Source organism: Salvelinus sp. IW2-2015, linkage group LG11 (genome assembly GCF_002910315.2).
Source record: "Salvelinus sp. IW2-2015 linkage group LG11, ASM291031v2, whole genome shotgun sequence".
NCBI classification, from domain to species: Eukaryota; Metazoa; Chordata; class Actinopteri; order Salmoniformes; family Salmonidae; genus Salvelinus; species Salvelinus sp. IW2-2015.
The window spans coordinates 19,534,408-19,550,276 of record NC_036851.1 but is presented as its reverse complement, the minus strand read 5'-3'; the positions used below and the strand labels follow the sequence as shown (position 1 = coordinate 19,550,276).

The 15,869-nt window shown below is 46.0% G+C and overlaps 1 protein-coding gene across 1 annotated transcript in view; it reads left to right on the top strand.

The window, feature by feature from the left end:
* The window catches only part of ptprga (protein tyrosine phosphatase receptor type Ga), a 324,968-nt gene that overhangs the window by 286,687 nt on the left and 22,412 nt on the right, over positions 1-15,869 (top strand). The window contains exons 13-16 of the mRNA XM_070445823.1: positions 1,645-1,783; positions 4,769-4,860; positions 9,066-9,213; positions 15,217-15,320. Of these exons, the coding sequence (XP_070301924.1) occupies positions 1,645-1,783; positions 4,769-4,860; positions 9,066-9,213; positions 15,217-15,320 (483 nt within the window). The remainder of the gene's footprint in view (positions 1-1,644; positions 1,784-4,768; positions 4,861-9,065; positions 9,214-15,216; positions 15,321-15,869) is intronic.

The following is a 15,869-nucleotide window of genomic DNA, read 5'->3' as shown; positions in this document are numbered from 1 at the left end:
TCCCACTCCCACTCTCTCTACTTCCTCATCTATCCCACTCCCACTCTCTCTACTTCCTCATCTATCCCACTCCCAGCTTTCTCACTTCTCGTCTTTACCACTCCCTCTCTTTCTCACCTTCCTTGTATTTCCCTCTGTACCACTGTTTCTCTCTCTTTCGTTGTCTTTCTCACTCTCCCTCTCTCCATCCTTGTTGTTTCCCATTCCTCCTCTCTCTCCTTCCTCTTTTCTCTCCCTCCTCGGTGTTCTCTTTAGACTGAGTGCTGGCCTACTTTCAGAGCCAGTGACATGAGCTCAGAGCAGAGCCGCAGCTGCAGGGGGAAAAACCCTGTGCTCCATTAACAGCTCCCTGCCTGGCACTAGAGACATGTAGACCATTGGTGTGTGTGTGTGTGGCATCAATATGCATGTGTGTGCGTGAGTGTATGTGGTGTGTGTGAGCGTTGGAGTGTCAGTGTTGTATGTGTGAGTGTGTGGGTAGAGTCACTAGAGTCATGTAGACCATTGGTGTGTGTGTATCCTTCAGTGCATGTTTGTGACTGGCTGTGTGTGCCCATGTGTGTCCATGTGCACGTCCGCTGGCGTGTTTTTTCCGGACGACTCGTGTTAGCGTGAGCGGCAGACGGGAGAGAGCAGAGCAGAGAAGAGCACAGCAGCACACCATGGTTCCCCTGCCTGCCTGGTGTGTGTGGATGGTGGGGAGAGAGAGAGAGGCTGTGGTAGCGGCTGGCTGTGCTGCAGTGCAGGGGGCTGTTGTCTCTGCTTCCCGGGGCTACACCCACTGTGCCACTACCGCTACCGCCCGGGCTCCCGCTGCGGAGTGAAGCCGTGGGGGCCGGGAACAGCACCGCAGGAGAACAAGCCCTGGGTAGGTAGGGTAGCAGAGCAGCGTGGAGGGGGGCGTGCTCAGTTGCTTTAGAGCCTCAGGATTGATGGGATATGGTGGAGCGTCTAGGTAGTAAGACAGCCTGGCTATGTAGCACCAGGCTTATCTTCATAAAAATATGGTATTTTGATTGTTGATGTTCTAGACGTATCCAATATCAATTCATCTTTGTCGTTTTTTGTTGTTGTTGAACATTTTTTCTCCTGTGTGTGCCTATTGGATGTGATCCAAGGTTGTTTCTGTCTGTGTAAAGCTCCAGGCTAGATACAGTAGGTTGAGGGGCTGATGATGTTGATAGATRTTGTCAGGTAATGTGGCTAACTTTAGAATACCTGTCTTTGAAAGGACAGGAATATATCGTCACTGGTAGCATTTGGTATGAAGAGAGGCTACTGTTTCTTTGGTAGGCACAGCTTAAGGTTCACAGCACAAGATTTTTGGGTACTATGGAATAGTACCACACCAGTCTGTAATAGAYAGGGGGTTTCTGGGAAAACGTTCTGTCTGATCATGTTGTCAGCACTTTACCAAGGTATATCGGCCAGTAACATGAGTCTTTGGTTGATAAGATGGCAAGCTCATTTTAAGACATCAATGTTTGTGGCTTGTTTTGTACCTTTGTGAAGCTGAGTTAACTCTGGCTAAATTTGTCTTTGACCTCATGCCTTACCTCTCCACTTCCGGATCAGTATTCCCATATTGTCCAGTAAATGTTGCTGTTATTCTGACTGATTGTGTCTCCTCTCCCCCTCCTTCAGAGAGGACAAGCGTGTCCAACCTGACCCGGCAGGGTGCCCCCGGGGTAGGCAGGATGGAGTGGATCATCCCCCTGATGGTGGTCTCTGCCCTCACATTCGTCTGCCTCAGCCTGCTGCTGGCTGTGCTCGTCTACTGGAGGTGGGTACCATAACAAACACTGACACATCACACTCACATAGCTGAATAAAACCTGTCAGGAAGAATGTTTCCCCAGATCGTGTTGATATAATTTGAAGGAGGGTGAAATGCTACAGACAGCGCTGGTCAACAGACGTTGTGAGTTTTGTACACTCCAGTGCTAATTCAAACAGCCCCCAGAGCATTGTCTGTGGTCTCTCTCCATCTATCAGTGTGTGAGCTGGCTATGGTCCCTGCTCTCCCCAGAAGCACCAGTGCCCTATAGTAGACCCCTGCTGCCCCCTTCATGGGTTAAGGCCCAGGGGGTATGACCGGCCATCTGCTCCCCTTCACAGCTCCACTCTGGAGCAGAGCAGCCTCAGCCATGGGGGGGGTCAGGGGTGAGAATACAAACACCAAGCAGCCACTGGGAGAAACCGACACAGAGATCTCCCGGTGGGTTTTGCATCTGCCAGGGTAGTGGAGAGCATGCACATTTGAATGTATTTAACAGCAAGCTTGTTTACATACATACACACTCACCCATCTGCAAATACTGTCACACAAAAAGCATAATCTAGATAGCATTGAGGTTATGAGCACTAGTTTTCAGCCAATATCTCTTACTGTAAGATTGATATGATTTCTATGATGCTGAATAGAGCAATGTCTGTCCTCAGGCCTTTATCATCAAAGCTCATCCATCATAGCACTTGAAATAGGCGTTTAATGCCAGCCTGGGTTCAAAGACCATCTCTCCTCTGAGTGAGGGCCGTGACCTTTCTGGTTCTCACCACCCTCGGCTCCGTTAAAGGTCCGCAGCCATGGCCAAATGATTAGCCCCTCYTTGAGACCCAGCAGAGCAGGAGGAAGCTGCCCCTAGGCACTGACCTCAGGTCAGTTTTATGTTTCCACCCTAATGGTTAAGGTTGTAGGATTMCAGGAGGGTAAGCTCATCCTTGATCTGTGCCTGGAGGGCAACCTTTACCCGTGGTATTCATAGGGCTCTGGCCTGTAGGGGGCTTCTGAGGAGAACATATGGCAGAGCTCATGGCTACAGCAGCAAGCTAAGGAAGATTAGGCTGGCTGTTTAGTTTAACCTAGCATTTAGACTCAGCTTAGTCTGCCTAGCCTGGTTGAACTGAGCACAGAGTAGGCGCTGAGCCTACCTTTGTGCGTCCTGCAGATCAAGTGTGTGTGTGTGTGTGTGTATTTTCTGTGTGTGTGTGTGTGTGTGTTGTGTGTGTGTGTTGTGTGTGTGTGTTGTGTGTGTGTGTGTTGTGTGTGTGTGTGTGTGTGTGTGTGTGTGTGTGTGTGTGTGTGTGCATGGGTGCGTCAGAGATAAAGTTCCTGGTGTTACAGAGATGTCGTTTGGATGGTGACATCCCCCCAGACGCTGGAGGCCCAGGGGATCTGACACAATAGAATATCGATTCATATACACACACACACACACACACACACACACACACACACACACACATATACACAGACGAACGGTTGGGGCTTGAGCTCAAGGTCTCCTGAGCAGTAGCAGGTGTCTGAGGCGTGAGAGGGGAGTGTTGGGCAATTCTAATCCTATTGTGGAGTGGAGCTCATGGCTCAACCCCCATGTTTCAATGTAACCCCTCCCCCACCGGGACCACATTGGCTGCCCGTGGACAGTAAGCCCGCCAATGAGTAATGACCTGGTAATGACTGGTCTGAGATTAGGTCAACCAACCCTGAGCCTGACTATAAACACACAAGAGAATTACAGGGGAAGGATCCAGGAACTCTTACTAGACAGAGAGAAAGAGAGGCTGCTGCTCTTCCGGCTTGTTTGTGGTCCTGTGTGACTCAGTTGGTAGRGCATGGTGCTTGCAACGCCAGGGTTGTAGGTTCGATTCCCAAGGGGGACCAGTATGAAAATGTATGCACTTACTACTAAGAGCGTCTGCTAAATGACTCAAATATAAATGTTAGAGCAGAGGGGACAGGGAAGCCCTCCCCTTCTCTCCTCCCTTTACTCCTCCTCTCTTCTCCTTCGTCCGCTGGTCTGGTTCAGCAGCAGCATGCAGACGCTGCTGGCAAAGGCTGTTCTGTCTCTCCTCTTCTTCACTCTCTAGGATGACCAGTTTCTGCAATCTACTCWGCATTAAATACAGGTAGGAGTAGGACCATAGACACACGCGGACAGTGACTTTACGCTGTATTTGTTATATAGCCTCTGGTTCAAGCTCAGACCTATGCTCCTCTCTCCTACGAAGATTATTTCTCCCCTTTCCTGTTCTCACCTATGTCCTCTTTTTAAGTGGTGAGGTTCTCGCCGTCATTGAGGAAGAAATAAGTAAGCTAGTTTTTCTTTCACTTTGGAGATTTTAAAGAGAGGAACAGTTTCTTTTGTTACTGTTTCCATTGTTTCCGTATTGTAGCTGTTATCTCTGTTAGAGGAGAGCTCTTTGCTGAAGCATACAGTGCAATATGTTTATGTACAGTTCACTTCCGTGAAGTCGGTACTTAGTCTAGAGCTAGATGTCTTTCCAGACACACCTCCATAAATCGTGTTTCTATGTGTACTTTGCCCTCTTGATCATCGTTTGACGTCATACATACACTGTACAGTATGCTTAAACTGAAAACAAATGGATTCTCATAGTGTTTTTACGAGTCTTCACTCTGACTGTGTGTGAGGAAAAGGAAAGGGGGATACCTAGTCAGTTGTACAACTGAATGCCTTCAACTGAAATGTGTCTTCCGCATTTAACCCAACCTCTTTGAGAGGTGCGGGAGCTGTGAGAGTGTGTGTGTGACTGTGTGTTTACGCTAATGTTCGCCTGCTCTGGAGGAGTTCAAAGTACACCTTGATCCTGTTCCGCGTTTCCATTGCCGTCTGTGTTTACTTTGGGGGGGATTGTCATTGTTGATACATTATTCACAGGTCTAACGTGTCACTGACAGCATGCATCTCTCTCTCTCTCTTCTCTCTTCTCTCTTCTCTCTTCTCTCTTCTCTCTTCTCTCTCAGGAGGTGTTTCCAGACAGCTCATTTCTACGTGGAAGACAGTAGCTCTCCTAGAGTAGTGCCCAATGAGAGCATCCCTGTCATTCCAATCCCAGGTAAGCACCAATCAGAGCATCCCTTTTATCCCCATAGTACTCCAGGAATCATGAATGGATGAATGGAATGCTTACCGGCAACAACATGGCGCCCAGCACTGAAGATGACCAAACTTTTGCTTTCTGACTGTGCTCAGTGTAATAGACACTCAGAGTAAAGGGGGGGTAGCCTAGTCCCACATAGTTCTGCTCCTCTCTGGTTTCACTGGATACTATAGGCACAAATCATGTACAACCTGTACAGACACCACTCACATACAGTAGAGACACCATATGAGACTGATTATGACCCATCTCCTCACCTGAGACCARTATTTCAACATCCAGCCACCTCTATGGGCTCTGTTGAAGAGTAAATGAATGGTTCTTCCAAATATGGTGTTGTTCTTCCAAAGGATCAGTTAGTGATGCATAGTGTGTGATCAGTACTGGACAGACTATTCCCTCATAATGATGTGATGAGTGTGTACAGGTGTTTGTGTGCACTCACTCGACTTGATGAGAGTTCCCTGTCGTCATTGGTTTAGCCCAAATGCACCAAAGGAGGGTGGAAGGGGAGGAGGGTAGAGGAGTGCTGGATCTCTCTCTCTCTCACTCTGTCCAGCCAGTGGATCAAACCTAAGAGGCATGGAGATTGACCCTCAAAGACCCACTCTTCCATATCTAACAACATCCCCTTATATCCAAGATTTTCCCCCCAGCGTCCAAATCCATTTGGACTGACTGACTGCCCTTCACAATGGGCGTTGGCACAGAGAGCTGTGTCCAATGTGCCTATTTAAGCCAATGGCAAAGCACTTCCCAGGACATGGACAGGGCAGGCTTATAAAGTAGGCACCAGAAGAGCACTCTCCTCCTCCTTAAAAGGGTCTTAACTTTGAGAACCTACTTCAGTACTCTACATTCTCCCCAGCAGATTGTAACTCCTAAAGAGCTATCAACAGGTATGTGGCTTTATTAGACTGTAACACAGTGTTTCTAGAATAGCCTAATGTTGATTAGAGGGTTGTTTGTGGGTTGTTTGTATCTTGATCATGGGTTTGGAGGACTGAAATAGGCATACTTTTTATTTAAATGAAGCTAAAGATTACTGGTTAATTCTCTCAGATAAAGCTGTAAATACAGTAGACTGAATCATATTGTGTTTGCCATGACTCAGTATGTATGGGGCTTCAACAGCCCCAGTGGGTCTGCAGAGACCTATGGGAGAACGAGCAGCAGTGAGGGGATGGTCATATATGACCATAATGGTTAACCTGCTTCTCACGGCACTAATTGTCTCAACTGAAACCCCCCACCACCTCTCTAATCCTCCCTGACATCTCTCTCTCTCTCTGGGGAGTTCAACCTCATGATAAAACGAATAGCAGAGAAACACACCACATACCTAACTACCAGAGACATACCACACACCAGAGTATTTTACTCCATTGTATTTCCAACTATCATTTTTCAAAGCCATACATTGTTTCAGGAAGCTGTTTGACATCTTGAACCGCCTTTTATTTCCATATGTTGTGTCTACTGTAAGGATATGATTAGCAGCATTTGCATGCTTAAATATTCCTCTCTGGCGTGTATGTCAATATTTAATGAGCAGGACACAGAGGGGGGTACAGCATGTCCTACGAAGTACCTTTATCATTTGGGCTAAGATCTAAAAGTATAGGCTACCATTTCCCTTAAGTTGGCTCTGTGAAACATTCGCTCTGTGTGTGTGTGTGTGCGCACATGCCCGCGCATGCGCACGTACTTGTGTGTGTGTGCGTGCGTGCGTGTAAGTAAGTGTGTGCGTGCATACAGTAGGTGTGTGTGTTCATACACGTGTTTGAGTGTGTGATTTCCCATTTGTTGCCTGCGGATGAAACATTCGTTCAGCCCAGCTCGCCGTATGTCTCACTAAACAAGCGTTTAGAGGGGTTCCCACAGGCACAGTTAGGACAGAACATTCACTAAGATGAGCTCCGTCTCCCTCATTACTCTCCACCATCACACTCTCTGGGAAATCTCCCTTTCGCTATTTTTACCCCGTTTTGTGAAGAAGTGGATAAAACAAGGACCAGATTGAGACTGTGAATCATTAATGACTCTGCTTGAGATGAAAGCTGTGAACTTAGTTCACCTATACGAAGCTGATGGACATTAATAACCCATTCTTTCATTTGTCTTGGTGAAGTATTGGTGAAATATTTAACATAGCATAGTGAGTGGAAGAGTAGATGGCGCTGCAATCACTCTCAACTCTCCTTTGTTCGTTTTGATGTAGCTTCCTGGTGCTTTCCTGCATGTGTTGCATCACTGTGTCTTTTAAGTTTTAGATACAGTTGAATTCAAAGTTGAAGTCCGAAGTTTACACTTATGTTCAAGTCATTAAAACTCATTTTTCAACCACTCCACAAATTTCTTGTTAACAAACTATAGTTTTGTCAAGTCAGGTCATCTACTTTGTGCATGACACAAGTAATTTTTCCAACAATTGTTTACAGACAGATTATTTCATTTATAATTCACTGTATCACAATTCCAGTGGGTCAGAAGTTTACATACACTAAGTTGACTGTGCCTTTAAACAGCTTGGAAAATTCCAGAAAAGAATGTCATGGCTTTAGAAGCTTCTGATAGGCTAATTGACATCATTTGAGTCAATTGGAGGTGTACCTGTGGATGTATTTCAAGGCCTACTTTCAAACCCAGTGCCTCTTTGCTTGACATCATGGGAAAATTAAAATAAATCAGCCAAGACCTCAGAAATAAATTGTAGACCTCCACAAGTCTGGTTCATCCTTGGGAGAAATTTCCAAACACCTGAAGGTACCACAGTCATCTGTATAAACAATAGTACTCAAGTATAAACYCCATGAGACCACGCAGCTGCCATACCGCTCAGGAAGGAGACGCTTTCTGTCTCCTAGAGATTAATGTACTTTGGTGCGAAAAGTGCAAATCAATCCCAGAACAACAGCAAAGGACCTTGTGAAGATGCTGGAGGAAACAGGTACAAGAGTATCTATATCCACAGTAAAACGAGTCCTATATCGTCATAACTTGAAAGGCCGCTCAGCAAGGAAGAAGCCATTGCTCCAAAACCACCATAAAAAAGCCAGACTACGGTTTGCAACTGCACATGGGGACAAATATCGTACTTTTTGGAGAAATGTCCTCTGGTCTGATGAAACAAAAATAGAACTGTTTGGCCATAATGACCATCGTTATGTTTGGAGGAAAAAGGGGGAGGCTTGCAAGCCGAAGAACACCATCCCAACTGTGAAGCATGGGGGTGGCAGCATCATGTTGTGGGGGTGGTTTGCTGCAGGAGGGACTGGTGCACTTCACAATATAGATGGCATGATGAGGGAGGGAAATTATGTGGATATATTGAAGCAACATCTCAATACATCAGTCAGGAAGTTGAAGCTTGGTTGCAAATTGGTCTTCCAAATGGACAATGACCCCAAGCATACTTCCAAAGTTGTGGCAAAATGGCTTAAGGACAACGAAGTCAAGGTATTGGAGTGGCCATCACAAATCCCTGACCTCAATCCTCTCAAAGATTTGTGGGCAGAACTGAAAAAGTGTGTGCAAYCAAGGAGACCTACAAACCTGACTCAGTTACACCAGCTCTGTCAGGAGGAATGGGCCAAAATTCTTATTGTGGTAAGCTTGTGGAAGGCCACCTGAATCGTTTGACCCAAGTTAAACAGTTTAAAGGCAATACTACCAAATACTAATTGAGTGTATGTAAACTTCTGACCCACTGGGAATGTGATGAAAGAAATAAAAGCTGAAATAAATCATTCTCTTTACTATTATTCTGACATTTCACATTCTTAAAATAAAGTGGTGATCCTAACTGACCTATGACAGGGAATTTTTATTGGGATTAAATGTCAGGAATTGTGAAAAACTGAGTTTAAATGTATTTGGCTAAGGTGTATGTAAACTTCTGACTTCAACTGTAGATATTCAATACAGATATTCAACAGGTATTACAGGTTACAGAGATTCTAGAGATAGTGTAGAGAGTTTTGGTATAAACATTGTAGTGTACATTAAACCTGTTGATATATTGAGTATGTACCTCAGTTTCTCTGCTAAACTTTCCCATGTATTCCCCAGACACAAGTGTGTGCTGAACTCGAACTGTATGTGTATGACTGTGTGTTTCTGACTAAGTGTCTAATTGTGTGATATTGTCTCCCTTTCAGATGACATGGAGGCCATCCCTGTCAAGCAGTTCATCAAACATATCTCAGAGCTCTACTCCAACAACCAGCATGGCTTCTCAGAGGACTTTGAGGTAAAGAAATGCTCTCTCTGTTGTTTTATAAGCAGTCTTAACCCCACAATAGACTGGCTGGATTTGGACTAGCATAGCATCTCAGCCAGGTGGGTTAGAGTTAGCCAGGTGAGTTAGTTAGCCAGGTGGGTTAGAGGTAGTTAGCCAGGTGGGTTAGAGTAGTGTAGCCCAGGTGGTTAAGAGTAAGTTATCAGGTGGGTTAGAGGTATTATCCATATTGGTGGGTTAGAGTTAGTTAGCCAGGTGGGTTAGAGGTTAGTGTTAGGCCAGGTGGGTTAGAGTTCTTAGTTAGCCAGGTGGGTTAGAGTCAGTTAGCAGTGCGTTAAGTATTAGCCAGGTGGGTTAGAGTTAGTTAGCCAGGTGGGAAAGAGTTAGTTAGCCAGGTGGGAAGAGTTAGTTAGCCAGGTGGGTTAGAGTTAGTAATCCAGGTGGTGAGATTAGTAATCCAGGTGGGTTAGAGTTATTAGCCAGGTGGGTTAGAGTTAGTTAGCCAGGTGGGTTAGAGTGTTTAGACGTGGTTAGAGTGATTAGTTAGCCAGGGGTTAGAGTTAGTTAGCAGGTGGTTAGAGTTAGAGTTAGAGTTAGTTAGCCAGGTGGGTTAGAGTTAGAGTTAGCCAGGTGAGTTAGAGTTATAATCCAGGTGGGTTAGCGTTTGAGTTAGCCAGGTGGTTAGAGTTAGTAATCCAGGTGTTAGAGTTTGAGTTAGCCAGGTGGGTTAGAGTTAGTTAGCCAGGTGGGTTAGAGTTAGTTAGCCAGGTGGGTTAGAGTTAGTTAGCCAGGTGGGTTAAGGTAGTTAGCCAGGTGGGTTAGAGTTAGTATCCAGGTGGGTTAGAGTTAGAGTTAGTTATCCAGGTGGGTTAGAGTTAGAGTTAGTTATCCAGGTGGTTAGAGGTTAGCCAGGTAGGTTAGAGTGAGTTATCCAGGTGGGTTAGAGTTAGTTAGCCAGGTGGGTTAGAGTTAGTTAGCCAGTGGTGAGTTATACCGTGTTAGAGTTAGTTAGCCAGGTGGGTTAGAGTTTGAGTTAGCCAGGTGGGTTAGAGTTAGTTAGCCAGGTGGGTTAGAGTTAGTTAGCCAGGTGGGTTAGAGTTAGTTAGCCAGGGGTAGAGTTAGTTAGCGGTGGGTTAGAGTTAGTCCGAGTAGATTAGTCAGGGTTAGAGTAGTTAGCCAGGGTTGTAGAGGTTAGGATGGGTTGAGTTGAGTTGGGTTGAGTAGCAGGTGTTAAGAGTTAGTTAGTTAGCCAGGTGGTTAGAGTCTAGTTAGCCAGGTGGGTTAGAGTTAGTTAGCCAGGTGGAAAGAGTTAGTTAGCCAGGTGGGAAAGAGTTAGTTGCCAGGTGGGTTAAGTTAGTATCCAGGTGGGTAGAGTTAGTTAGCCAGGTGGGTTAGAGTTAGTTAGCCAGTGGTGAGAGTTAGTTAGCCAGGTGGGTTAGAGTTAGATTAGCCAGGTGGGTTAGAGTTAGTAATCCAGGGTGGTTAGAGTTGAGTTACCAGGGGTTAGAGTTGAGTTAGCCAGGTGGGTTAGAGTTTGAGTTAGCCAGGTGGTTAGAGTTAGTTAGCCAGGTGGGTTAGAAGAGTTAGCCAGGTGGGTTAGAGTTAGTTTAGCCAGGTGGGTTAGAGTTAGTTAGCCAGGTGGGTTAGAGTTAGTTATCCAGGTGGTTAAGTTAGAGTTATGTATCCAGGTGTTAGAGTTAAGTAGTATCAGGTTAGTTAGAGTTAGTTATCCAGGGGTTAGAGTTAGCCAGGTGGGTTAGAGTTAGTTATCCAGGTGGGTTAGAGGTAGTTAGCCAGGTGGGTTAGAAGGTAGTTAGCCAGGTGGGTTAGAGTTAGTTAGCCAGGTGGTTAGAGGTAGTTAGCCAGGTGGGTTAGGGGTAGTTAGCCAGGTGGGTTAAGAGTAGTTATCCATGTGGGTTAGAGGTAGTTATGCCAGGTGGGTTAGAGTTAGTTATCCAGGTGGGTATAGAGTAGTTAGCCAGGTGGGTTAGAGTTGTTACCAGGATGGGTTAGAGTTAATTAGCCAGGTGGGTTAGAGTTTGAGTTACCAGGTGGTTAGAGTTTGAGTTAGCCAGGTGGTTAGAGTTTGAGTTAGCCAGGTGGTTAGAGTTAGTTAGCCAGGTGGGTTAGAGTTAGTTTAGCCAGGTGGGTAGAGTTAGTTAGCCAGGTGGGTTAGAGTTAGTTAGCCAGGTGGGTTAGAGTTAGTTAGCCAGTGTTAGAGTTAGTTTAGCCAGGTTGTTAGATGTTAGTTAGCCAGTGGTTAGAGGTATGCCAGGTGGGTTAGAGGTAGTTAGCCAGGTGGGTTAAAGGTAGTTAGCCAGGTGGGTTAGAGTAGTTATCCATGTGGGTAGAGTTAGTTAGCCAGGTGGGTTAGAGTTAGTTAGCCAGGTGGGTTAGAGTTAGTTACCAGGTGGGTTAGAGTAATTGCCAGGTGGTTAGAGTTTGAGTTAGCCAGGTGGGTTAGAGTTTGAGTTAGCCAGGTGGGTTAGAGATTGAGTTAGCCAGGGGGTTAGAGTTAGTTAGCCAGGTGGGTTAGAGTTAGTTAGCCAGGTGGGTTAGAGTTAGTTAGCCAGGTGGGTTAGAGTTAGTAGCCAGGTGGTGGTTAGAGTGTAGTTAGCCAGGGGTTGGTAGTTAGCAGGTGGGTTAGAGTTAGTTAGCCAGGTGGGTTAGAGTTCTAGTTAGCCAGGTGGGTTAGAGTTCTAGTTAGCCAGGTGGTTGTTAGAGTTAGTTAGCCAGGTGGGAAAGAGTTAGTTAGCCAGGTGGGAAGAGTTAGTTGGCCAGGTGGTTTAAGTTAGGTAATTCCAGGTGGTTAGAGTTAGTTAGCCAGTGGGTTAGAGTAGTTACCGGGTTAGTTATGTTAGCCAGTGGGTTAGAGTTAGTTAGCCAGGTGGGTTAGAGTTAGAGTTAGCCAGGGGTTAGAGTTAGTAATCCAGTGGGTTGAGATTTGAGTTAGCCAGGTGGGTTAGAGTTTGAGTTAGCCAGGTGGGTTAGAGTTTGAGTTAGCCAGGTGGGTTAGAGTTAGTTAGCCAGGTGGGTTAGAGTTAGTTAGCCAGGGGTTAGAGTTAGTTAGCCAGGTGGGTTAGAGGTAGTTAGCCAGGTGGTTAGAGTTAGTTATCCAGTGGTTAAGTAGTATCCAGGTGGTTGAGTTAGAGTTAGTTATCCAGGTTGGGTTAGAGTTAGAGTTAGTTATCAGGTGGGTTAGAGTTAGCCAGGTGGGTTAGAGTTAGTTATCCAGGTGGGTTAGAGGTAGTTAGCAGGTGGTTAGAGGTAGTTAGCCAGGTGGGTTAGAGTTAGTTAGCCAGGTGGGTTAGAGGTAGTTAGCCAGGTGGGTTAGGGGTAGTTAGCCAGGTGGTTAGAGGTAGTTATCCATGTGGGTAATAAGTTAGTTGGCCAGGTGTGTTAGAGTTAGTATATCCAGGTGGGTTAGAGTAGTTAGCCAGTGGTTAAGTAGGTTAGAGTTGTTAGAGTTAGTTAACCAGTGGTTAGAGTTATTAGCCAGGTGGGTTAGAGTTAGAGTTAGCCAGTGTTAGAGTGATCCAGGTGGGTAGAGTTTGAGTTTAGCCAGGTGGGTTAGAGTTGAGTTAGCCAGGTGGGTTAGAGTTTGAGTTAGCCAGGTGGGTAGAGTTTGAGTTAGCCAGGTGGTTAGAGTTAGTTAGCCAGGTGGTGTTTAGAGTTTAGTTAGCCAGGTGGTGGTTAAGTTAGTTAGCCAGGTGGGTTTAGAGTAGTTAGCCATGGGGTTAGAGTTAGAGTTGGTTATCCAGGGGTTAGAGTTAGAGTTAGTTATCCAGGGGGTTAAGAGTTAGAGTTAGTTATCCAGGTGGTTAGAGTTAGAGTTAGAATCCAGGTGGGTTAGAGTTAGCCAGGTGGGTTTAGAGTTTAGTATCCAGGTGGGTTAGAGGTAGTTAGCCAGGTGGGTTAGAGGTAGTTAGCCAGTGGGTTAGAGTTAGTTAGCCAGGTGGGTTAAGGTAGTTAGCCAGGTGGGTTAGGGTAGTTAGCCAGTGTTAGAGTAGTATACCATGTGGGTTAGAGGTAGTTAGCCAGGTGGGTTAGAGTTAGTTATCCAGGTGGGTTAGAGTAGTAGCCAGGTGGTTAGAGTTAGTTAGCCAATGGGTTAGAGTTAATTAGCCAGGTGGTTAGAGTTTGAGTTACCCAGGTGGGTTAGAGTTTGAGTTAGCCAGGTGGGTTAGAGTGAGTTAGCCAGGTGGTTAGATTTAGTTAGCCAGGTGGGTTAAGGTAGTTAGCCAGTGGGTAGAGTTAGAGGCCGTGGGTTAGAGTTAGTTACCAGGTGGGTTAGAGTTAGTTAGCCAGGTGGGTTAGAGTTAGTTAGCCAGGAGTTAGATTTAGTAGGCCAGGTGTGAGTTAGCCAGGTGGGTTAGATGGTTAGTTAGCCAGGTGGGTTAGAGGTAGTTAGCCAGGTGGTTAGCAGGTTAGAGTTTATCCAGGGGTTAGAGTTAGTTAGCCATGGTGGGTTAGAGTTAGTTAGCCAGGTGGGTTAGAAAGTTAGTTATCCAGGGTTAGAGTTAATTTGCCAGGTGGGTTAGAGTTTGAGTTAGCCAGGTGGTTAGCAGTTGATTCAGGTGGTTAGAGTTGAGTTACAGGTGTTAGATTTAGTTAGCCAGGTGTGGTTAGAGTAGTTAGCCAGGTGGGTTAGAGTTAGTTAGCCAGGTGGGTTAGAGTTAGTAGCCAGGGTGTTAGAGTTAGTAGCAGGTGGGTTAGAGGTAGTTAGCCAGTGGGTTAGAGGTAGTTAGCCAGATGGGTTAGAGTAGTTAGCCAGTGGGTTAAGGTAGTTAGCCAGGTGGTAGAGTAGTTAGGCCAGGTGGGTGTTTAGAGTAGTTAGCCAGTGGGTTAGAGTTAGTAGCCAGGTGCGGTTAGAGTTAGTTATCCAGGTGGGTTAGAGTTAATTAGCCAGGTGGTTAGAGTTAGTTAGCCAGGTGGGTTAGAGTTATCCAGGTGGTTAGAGTTATCCAAGCAGGTGGGTTTAGAGTTGTTAGCCAGGTGGGTTAGAGTTAGTTAGCCAGGTGGTTAGAGTTAGTTAGCACAGGGGTTAGAGTAGTTAGCCAGGTGGGTTAGAGATTGTTAGCCAGGTAGGTTAGAGTTAGTTAGCCAGGTGGGTTAGAGATTGTTAGCCAGGTGGGTTAGAGATTGTTAGCCAGGTGGGTTAGAGTTAGCCAGGTGGGTTAGAGTTAGTTAGCCAGGTGACTTGCTATGTTAATGTGTTGTGTTTGTTTTGCCGTGTGAGTGAATGCAGAATGTGTGTCCATGTGTTTGTGCGTGCGTGTGGGCCGTTTAAGGTTTCCATAGTGCTGCTAATGGTCATGGAGCAGATGATTTGGGAGAGGCCTTTTAGCTCATTTATACGTGTCTCCTGAATGAGTGAGAGAGATCAGGCTGGAAACCTCTGTCTGTCACGTTACTCACTAAACCAATAATTACCTTGTGTTATGTGTGGATCAGAGTCAGAAAGCTGAATGGAGGATCAATAATGCTCTGTGCCTGGGTGATAACCTTTAGGACAGACACAGTCATGTTTCATTCAGAGCACTATAGCCTACCTCTAAAGTCTGAGTAAATGGTACTACAACTTGATTATTTTGAGGGAGATTTTGATCACATGCTAGCAGCTTTTAATAGTCTACCTCTCCTAGTTCTATCACTGTGGTTTTAGAAACCTTCTCTGCTGCCCTCTTTCTCCCTTCTTCTCTTCTTCTTCTTCTTCTTCTCTTCTTCTTTTCTTCTTCTTCTCTTCTCTTTTTTCTTCTTCTCTTCTTCTTCTCTTCTTCTACTTCTTCTTCGTATTCTTCTTCTCCCACCCTTACTTTCTCAGCCCTTAGCAAACCACTCAGAATTCCTTAATGCCCCCCTCCCCAGAATAAGGTGTGTCTGTTCTGCACTGTACTGAGTTTTCTCATGGGGCTAGCAAGACCTCCTCCCCCCACTCCCACCACCATCCCCTTGTTGTCCAGGCCAGTGTGATGGACACTTGGAAGTGCTTTAAGGTTTAAGGGGGGCCCCTCTCCTGGGTGAATGGAGTGCTCCGTGCGCTCCACGGCTCGTTATTTGTCCCCAGGAAGGAGGCAGGAGAAAGGGGGAAGGCGGCGGAGCAAAACCCCTTTGGCTGGAGGGTCTTCGGGCCCTGACAAGTGGCTTTGTCCAGCCGGGCCCCAGGGAGACGTGGGTAGGATGAGTAAAGACAGGGGGAGAGACTGGAGAATGGGTTTGGCTGGGCTTGGATAGCTGGGGGGGTGGGGTGGCTGAAATGCACACTGCATACCGATAGAGGTACAGGGAGAGTATAGTAAAACAAATTCAGAAGACATATCAGCCTGTTGGTTACCTGACGTGACTTAGGACTTTGGTGAATATAAATGTGTCCATTTGCACCATGTCTCATAGGACATGAAAATAACTTGTTGTACCCTTATGCCTTTCACATCATGTAGACAGACAGGGTTCTGGGGTTATCTATAACCTTCTTGTCATTCTAATGTCTACATATGTCCAGTGTGGTTGAATTATCCCTGGTGTTGGCCAGAGATCTTCTACTTTGTAGTATCTCATTCCGTAATGCCACCACCCCCATTGGCATACACACTGTAATTGGACCAGTAGGCAGCTGTTTCCGTGTTCCGTGTGTGCACGTGTGTATATATATGTGTGTGTGTGTGTGTGTGTGTGTGTGTGTGTGTGTGTGTGTGTGTGTGTGTGTGTGTGTGTGTGTGTGTGT